The sequence below is a fragment of the Salmo trutta genome, unplaced genomic scaffold (genome assembly GCF_901001165.1).
Source record: "Salmo trutta unplaced genomic scaffold, fSalTru1.1, whole genome shotgun sequence".
Lineage (NCBI taxonomy): Eukaryota > Metazoa > Chordata > Actinopteri > Salmoniformes > Salmonidae > Salmo > Salmo trutta.
Window position 1 is genome coordinate 826,022 of NW_021822266.1, and position 8,660 is coordinate 834,681.

At 41.1% G+C, this 8,660-nt stretch overlaps 1 protein-coding gene across 1 annotated transcript; it reads right to left on the reverse strand.

The window, feature by feature from the left end:
- Nucleotides 1-1,897: 1,897 nt before the first annotated feature.
- On the reverse strand, nt 1,898-5,823 carry LOC115181480 (uncharacterized). Its single transcript, XM_029743365.1, has 3 exons — nt 5,702-5,823; nt 3,257-3,798; nt 1,898-2,874 (listed from the first exon to the last, which is right to left on the reverse strand). The coding sequence occupies exons 2-3, from the start codon at nt 3,789-3,791 to the stop codon at nt 2,804-2,806; spliced, it is 606 nt and encodes a 201-aa protein (XP_029599225.1). The 5' UTR covers nt 3,792-3,798; nt 5,702-5,823; the 3' UTR covers nt 1,898-2,803.
- Nucleotides 5,824-8,660: the final 2,837 nt, after the last annotated feature.

Sequence of the window (8,660 nt, forward strand, 5' to 3'; positions counted from 1 at the left end):
TTACAACACATAATACTGCCTGGATTACAGCACATAATACTGCCTGGATTACACCACATAATACTGCCTGGATTACACCACATAGCACAGGGAGGCTGTATCAACATGGCCTGGTGTGTGTCAGCGTCTTTATACCTCTTTGTTTTTCTCCGTCACTCTCCATCTCTTCCTCCTTCAGTCTGGAGTGCTGTTCCATCTGTGGCCACAAGGTGGAGAGAGAGGATCATGTAGAAACACATGGAACACCAACCAGCGCCATTAAACAACACACATCTTTCAGTTTAAAGTAAATGTTTATTCTGTTTTTCTTCTCTCCAAAGTTTCAAAAATAAAAATACACAGAAAATAAACAGTAAAGTCTATTTAGCGTTGCAATATAAATGATTACTATATTCACGTAACAAAAGACAGATGAACCATAACATGCACTTCCCCCACCTCCATGGTGTTATATCATTAATCAATATGGAATCAGGCTTGTCTTACAAAAAAGTTGACTAGTCAGTGGATGTGGCCCATGTGGGGTTCATATCCTCTAGTGAAGCCAGTGGCCAGCGCCGTGCTCCAACCTGCTACTACTGAATGAGGCATCAGAACACAGAACAATAAAAACATTTATTTAACCTTTATTTAACTAGGCAAGTCAACAAGGTGAGTCCCAAATGGCACCATATCCCAAAATGAAACGTCCCTTTTTCAGGACTCATCACAGTAGTCCCTAAAGAGGACTCATCACAATAGTCCCTACAGAGGACTCATCACAATAGTCCCTACAGAGGACTCATCACAATGGTCCCTAATGAGGAGTCATCACAATGGTCCCTAAAGAGGACTCATCACAATAGTCCCTAAAGAGGACTCATCACAATAGTCCCTAAAGAGGACTCATCACAATGGTCCCTAATGAGGAGTCATCACAATGGTCCCTAATGAGGAGTCATCACAATGGTCCCTAAAGAGGACTCATCACAATAGTCCCTAAAGAGGACTCATCACAATAGTCCCTAAAGAGGACTCATCACAATAGTCCCTACAGAGGACTCATCACAATGGTCCCTAATGAGGAGTCATCACAATGGTCCCTAAAGAGGACTCATCACAATAGTCCCTAAAGAGGACTCATCACAATAGTCCCTAAAGAGGACTCATCAAATTAGTCCCTAAAGAGGACTCATCACAATAGTCCCTACAGAGGACTCATCACAATGGTCCCTAATGAGGAGTCATCACAATGGTCCCTAAAGAGGACTCATCACAATAGTCCCTAAAGAGGACTCATCACAATAGTCCCTAAAGAGGACTCATCAAATTAGTCCCTAAAGAGGACTCATCACAATAGTCCCTAAGAGGACTCATCACAATAGTCCCTAAAGAGGACTCATCAAATTAGTCCCTAAAGAGGACTCATCACAATAGTCCCTAAATAGGACTCATCACAATGGTCCCTAAAGAGGACTCATCACAATAGTCCCTAATTCATTTGAGAAAATAGCTTTGAAGCTTTCAAAGATTTCCACAGTAAACCAGTACATGTACATACGCTAAAACGACAAAATATGCAAAAACAGTAGGTAAAAAATCTTCTTGTCATGAACCACAGAACCAAATCACACCAAATTCAGAATGTAGAGGCCCATGGTAAATCTTAACCTAGTTTGAGAAACACTAAGGGTCAACAGATTTTAAATCCCTGTAAATCCACTCCACAGTGGCCTATCAACTTGAAACTTGTCATCACTATCATGGACATCACACTAAGATGAACCACACTGAATGTTTTACTGATATCTCTAAAAAACAAGGACACTATTAACAAATCATTATTTGCATATGTAAAACTAATGTTCAAAACCGTCTGGAATCATCTTCTCCTTTATGAACCATACATCAGATTCACTTCAGATTTTTATCTTTAATAGTTTTGAGAAAAAAATAGTTGCTACATTCAAAAATGGCAGTTTACCTATAGATGTATGTTAGCACACATGCTAATGCTAAAAAATACTTTAAACATCTACTCATGAACCATAGATCAGATTGATTCTAGATTTGGTATATAGAGTCAATGAATTAGCCTCTAAATAATTTGAGAATGATTACTTGTTGTAATCATTGTCGGCCACTAGATGAAATGCTCTTATGTAGTTGATTTGCAAATCCAATCAGCTTTCCACATTGATTTAATGTCATCACATTTATGTTTTGGGTTGAAGTGAAGAGGAAACTACATTGATTACAACCAGGGATGAGGAAAAATGTCAAAATACATCAACAAAATAACATAAAGATCAATGTTTAAACATTTTTACAACCAAATACTCGTATTTTGATGTGTATTTAATTAAAATGCATGTATTTTGTATTTTAAAATACAGAAATACATTAGCCAGTTGTCACAGGTGTCGTAGGGTAGAGACCAAGATGCAGCGGGAAAATGTACACTCATCTTCTTTTATTATGGTGAAGAAGGAAAACGTATACAAAACAAAACGAACTGACAGTCTCGTCAGGCAAAACAGCTAAACAAGAACAATCTCCCACAGAAACCCATGAAAAACAAACTCCTAAATATAGGACCCTCAATCAGAGGCAACAATAACCAGCTGCCTCCAATTGAAGGCCCAACCCCAATTAACTAAACATAGAAATACAAAAGACTAGATAGAACATAGAAAAATATTAACATAGAACAATGACTAGCAAACCCCGGACTAATAAATCAAATACCCCTCTACCTAAACACATACACAAAACACACCCTGAACCACATAAAACAAACACCCCCTGCCACGTCCTGACCAAACTACAATAACAAATAACCCCTATACTGGTCAGGACGTGACACCACTAGCAGGCCCCAACAGCAACAACCTTCTCAGTAATGGTTACAGAAAAGGTTTACTTGCTATGACTGTGATACAGTATGTTGTTGTTCATCTGCCTTAGTTTAATGCACTGAAGTCACTCTGGATAAGAGTGTCTGATAAATGACCAAATTTAATAGTGAAAATGAACATACCAAAATGAAATGCAATGTGCTAGGGCAAAAAACTAAAAGGTTCCCCCCTTCAGGGTCCCCAGGACCAGGACTAGAGGACACTGATCTACAGTATGGTACAGTTGCTTTCCCAGAAGCCTGGTGGAGCTCTGGGTGGAACTCTAGGTGCAGCTCTGGGTGGAACTCTGGATCCACCTTCTATATCAATCTTGGTATCCCTAGACTCCCTGGGGGCGATGCCCTGATACATCATTAAATTTGTCTCGTGGGTGGGATAGCCCGCCTGTTCCAGGAAGTTGCTCAGTGACATGTCCGCGGATGAATGACCACATATGGTCATGAGCAACCCCCTGCTGATGCAATAGGTGTTGACCGGGTCGAAGCTCCTCAGGTCCTCGTGCTGGGTCACATAGACCTTATCCACTGTCATGTCTGGACGCATACTGATGATGAGGCGGTCCATGTTGCTGGTATCTATGTTACCAGTGTTGTACTTCCTGACATATTTAGGCATGGAATGAGATGCTGTGAGGTGGAGGTTGCCCACCTCATAGAATGGGTAGCCATCATCAGGAAGCAGCTTCTTGCAGACATTGTTTTCACACTCACGTCTGTTCTGGAAGTGATGGAAACCAAAGCGTCCCTCTTTGGGGTCGTAATATGCAACCATCTGGTTGTCATCATCGAAGACGATGTAATCGTTGGCGAACCAGAAAAGGAGCTTGAGTCCGTGCCAGGGACGACCAAACCTAGAACCTCTCAGCTCCGCCATACTGTTCAATGTTCGAACCATGGTACCCCTGGGGGAGGGAGAGAGAGAGGGATAGAGAGAGAGAGAGAAAGAGAGAGAGAGAGGGATGGATAGAGAGAGAGGGAGAGCGAGAAAGAGAGAAAACAGACAGCATTAAACAATACAGTTCATGGTGATACAGTTAAGTTACCTTCCATATACAGTATAAGCCTCTGCTAAGAGGTCTGGACCTTTATGGCACAGGAGTGCACTAATGTGGCTGTTCCCTACATCACTACACTGGCAAAAGTGTTACAGGCTGTTTTTTTTATTTTATATTTGAGGTTGGATGTTAGCACGTAGGGCACTCCAATTGGTGTCACCTCGTTAGTCAGTATGTGTTACACCTGTGCTGGCTTGTCCATCTCATTAATTGGAAGGTGATATTTAAGAGTGGCTGGCCCAGGTGATATTTAAGAGTGTCTGGCCCAGGTGATATTTAAGAGTGTCTGGCCCAGGTGATATTTAAGAGTGTCTGGACCAGGTGATATTTAAGTGTCTGGCCCAGGTGATATTTAAGAGTGGCTGGCCCAGGTGATATTTAAGAGTGGCTGGCCCAGGTGATATTTTAGAGCGTCTGGCCCAGGTGATATTTAAGTGGCTGGCCCAGGTGATATTTAAGAGTGTCTGGCCCAGGTGATATTTAAGAGTGGCTGGCCCAGGTGATATTTAAGTGTCTGGCCCAGGTGATATTTAAGAGTGGCTGGCCCAGGTGATATTTAAGAGTGGCTGGCCCAGGTGCTATTTAAGAGTGGCTGGCCCAGGTCAAATTTAAGAATGGCTGGCCCAGGTGATATTTAAGTGGCTGGCCCAGGTGATATTTAAGAGTGGCTGGCCCAGGTGATATTTAAGAGTTGCTGGCCCAGGTGATATTTAAGAGTGGCTGGCCCAGGTGCTATTTAAGAGTGGCTGGCCCAGGTGATATTGAAGTGGCTGGTGTTCCTAATGGTTTGTACAGTGTATAAATATATATACTTGATTACAACTGTTGTTGTATCTGATCATAAACAACTCAAGACTGGAGAGCAGACCTAGATGAACTCAGATTAGAGCAGACCTAGATGAACTCAGATTAGATCAGACCTAGATGAACTCAGATTAGAGCAGACCTAGAAGAACTCAGATTAGATCAGACCTAGATGAACTCAGATTAGATCAGACCTAGGTGAACTCAGATTAGAGCAGACCTAGATGAACTCAGATTAGAGCAGACCTAGATGAACTCAGATTAGAGCAGACCTAGATGAACTCAGATTAGATCAGACCTAGATGAACTCAGATTAGATCAGACCTAGATGAACTCAGATTAGAGCAGACCTAGATGAACTCAGATTAGAGCAGACCTAGATTAACTCAGATTAGATCAGACCTAGATGAACTCAGATTAGATCAGACCTAGATGAACTCAGATTAGAGCAGACCTCGATGAACTCAGATTAGAGCAGACCTAGATGAACTCAGATTAGAGCAGACCTAGATGAACTCAGATTAGATCAAATAAAGTATCAAGTTGTTAATTGTGAGCTAGATTCGGGCATATTCCTTCCAAGAGAGCAAATTTACGAAAATATACATCACAAACTAGATCTAACTTGTGTAGTAAGGACAGACTAGATCTAACTTGTTTAGTAAGGACAGACTAGATCTAACTTGTTTAGTAAGGACAGAATAGACCTAACTTGTTTAGTAAGGACAGACTAGATCTAACTTGTTTAGTATGGACAGACTAGATCTAACTTGTTTAGTAAGGACAGACTAGATCTAACTTGTTTAGTAAGGACAGAATAGACCTAACTTGTTTAGTAAGGACAGACTAGATCTAACTTGTTTAGTAAGGACAGACTAGATCTAACTTGTTTAGTAAGGACAGACTAGATCACAAAAAAACACATCATAATATGTTTTTACTGTACCTGGTGTTTTAAAAATAAATGTAATCTCTATTTTCTGGTGCTCGATGTCCGTGTAGATCTGTATGAGGCCGTGTGAGAAGTTGATTTGATGATCTGCAAGCTTTGCTGCCTGTATGTGTGTGTGTATCATTATTTACGCTGGGGGCAGAACTTCCCATGAAGAGCCCAGAGTGTTCAGGAAATGATACTGAAAGTAATCCTAGTCCTGGGCTGTGTTCCAAAGTTCTTCCCTACTTTCTGCCTCCTTGATTCATAAAGCCTCTCCGAGTTGGAGTTATGATCTAGGATCAGTTTTAATCCTTATAATCATAATGAAAGAGATTACATGGACGAGAGACCTGATCCTAGACCAGCATTTGTCTGAGACCCAGATGTTTGAGCTACAGCCAAGGGCTCCAGCCTTTTCTCCTTTTAGGGACCGGTGAGCTATGGTTTCTCCTCTTTGGGGGACTAATTACATTAAAACTAGCACTGTAGAACTGACTGCATAAGTGAAAGTCAGTGGCAAATAGTAATTCAGGGCCTGTTATAAGCCCCTCCTCTTTTTTACTTGCCTGTTTTGCATGTTATTTTTGCATGTTAGTATTTTTACAACATTAGCACCTGTTAGAGGTGTTGAAGAAGTTACTAGACTGGTCACCAATCAGACCTGTTAGCGGTGTTAAAGGATTAGACTCAGATTAGAGCAGACCTAGATGAGCTCAAACTAGATCAGACCTAGATGAACTCAGATTAGAGCAGACTGTGATGCCCTGGCAATAGAGAGGGGTTTTTGTTCTTTATTTTGGTTAGGCCAGGGTGTTACATTGGGTGGGCGTTCTATGTTCATTTTCTATGTTGTCTGTTTCATTGATTTTGGCCGTGTGGCTTCCAATCAGGTACAGCCGTTGTTGGTTGTTGCTGATTGGGAGTCACACATAAGTGCCTGTTTTTCCTTTGGGGTTTTGTGGGTAATTGTTTCTGTTTCGTTTTGCACCTGACAGGACTGTTTTAGCTGTCGGTTTTCTTGTTTTTTGTATCGTGTTCTCACGTTAATTAAATAACTATGATGAACACTAACTCCGCTGCGCCTTGGTCTACTCTCTCTCCCGACAGCCGTTACACAGACCTAGATGAACTCAGATTAGAGCAGACCTAGATGAACTCAGATTAGAGCAGACCTAGATGAACTCAGATTAGAGCAGACCTAGATTAACTCAGATTAGAGCAGACCTAGATGAACTCAGATTAGAGCAGACCTTGATGAACTCAGATTAGAGCAGACCTAGATGAACTCAGATTAGAGCAGACCTAGATGAACTCAGATTAGAGCAGACCTAGATGAACTCAGATTAGAGCAGACCTAGATGAACTCAGATTAGAGCAGACCTAGATTAACTCAGATTAGAGCAGACCTAGATGAACTCAGATTAGAGCAGACCTTGATGAACTCAGATTAGAGCAGACCTAGATGAACTCAGATTAGAGCAGACCTAGATGAACTCAGATTAGAGCAGACCTAGATGAACTCAGATTAGATCCAATAAAGTATGAAATTGTTAATTGTGAGCTAGATTCGGGCATATTCCTTCCAAGAGAGCAAATTCATCGCAAACTAGATATAACTTGTTTAGTAAGGACATAAAGGATAAAGTTACTAGACTGGTCACCAATCAGACCTGTTAGAGGTGGTAAAGGATTACTAGACTGGTCACCTTATTAGACTGGTCACCAATCAGACCTGTTAGAGGTGCTAAAGGAGTTACTAGACTGGTCACCAATCAGACCTGTTAGAGCTGATAAAGGAGTTACTAGACTGGTCACCAATCAGACCTGTTAGAGCTGATAAAGGAGTTACTAGACTGGTCACCAATCAGACCTGTTAGAGGTGATAAAGGAGTTACTAGACTGGTCACCAATCAGACCTGTTAGAGGTGATAAAGGAGTTACTAGACTGGTCACCAATCAGACCTGTTAGAGCTGATAAAGGAGTTACTAGACTGGTCACCAATCAGACCTGTTAGAGGTGTTAAAGGATTACTAGACTGGTCACCAATCAGACCTGTTAGAGGTGATAAAGGAGTTACTAGACTGGTCACCAATCAGACACAACAATAAACTAAACCAGAGACTTAAACAAGATCAAAATATATTAAAATCTCAAAATGCAGACAGGTTGTGTGATTTGGTTCCAACTCCAAACTATGTACTGCACCTGTTTGTGACACCTAAAGAGATTGTTTACAGATTAGTACAAAAACAGATATGGAATAACCAGAGTTTACTGAATTCCTTGGAGTCATTAAAATTCGTTTTTCAACCTCTCCACAAATTTCTTGTTAACAAACTATAGTTTTGGCAAGTCGGTTAGGACATCTACTTTGTGCATGACACAAGTAATTTTTCCAACAATTGTTTACAGACAGAATATTTCACTGTATCACAATTCCAGTGGGTCAGAAGTTTACATGCACTAAGTTGACTGTGCCTTTAAACAGCTTGGAAGATTTCAGGAAATTATGTCATGGCTTTAGAAGCTTCTGATAGGCTAATTGACATCATTTGAGTCAATTGGAGGTGTACCTGTGGATGTATTTCAAGGCCTACCTTCAAACTCAGTGCCTCTTTGCTTGACATCATGGGAAAATCAAAAGAAATCAGCCAAGACCTCAGAAAAAAGATTGTAGACCTCCACAAGTCTGGTTCATCCTTGGGAGCAATTTCCAAACGCCTTAAGGTACCACGTTCATCTGTACAAACAATAGTACGCAAGTATAAACACCATGGGACCACGCAGTCGTCATACCGCTCTGGAAGGAGACGTGTTTTGTCTCCTTGAGATGAACGTACTTTGGTGTGAAAAGTGCAAATCAATCCCAGAACAACAGTAAAGGACCTTGTCAAGATCCTGGAAGAAACAGGTACAAAAGTATCTATATCCACAGGAAAATGAGTCCTATATTGACATAACCTGAAAGGT

Coding starts and splice junctions, on each gene's coding strand:
- LOC115181480 (XM_029743365.1), bottom strand. CDS start 3,791: ATGGTTCGAACATTGAACAGTATGGCGGAGCTGAGAGGTTCTAGGTTT. Junction 2,875..3,256: donor CTATCCCACCCACGAGACAA/ATTTAATGATGT, acceptor ACCATTACTGAG/AAGGTTGTTGCTGTTGGGGC.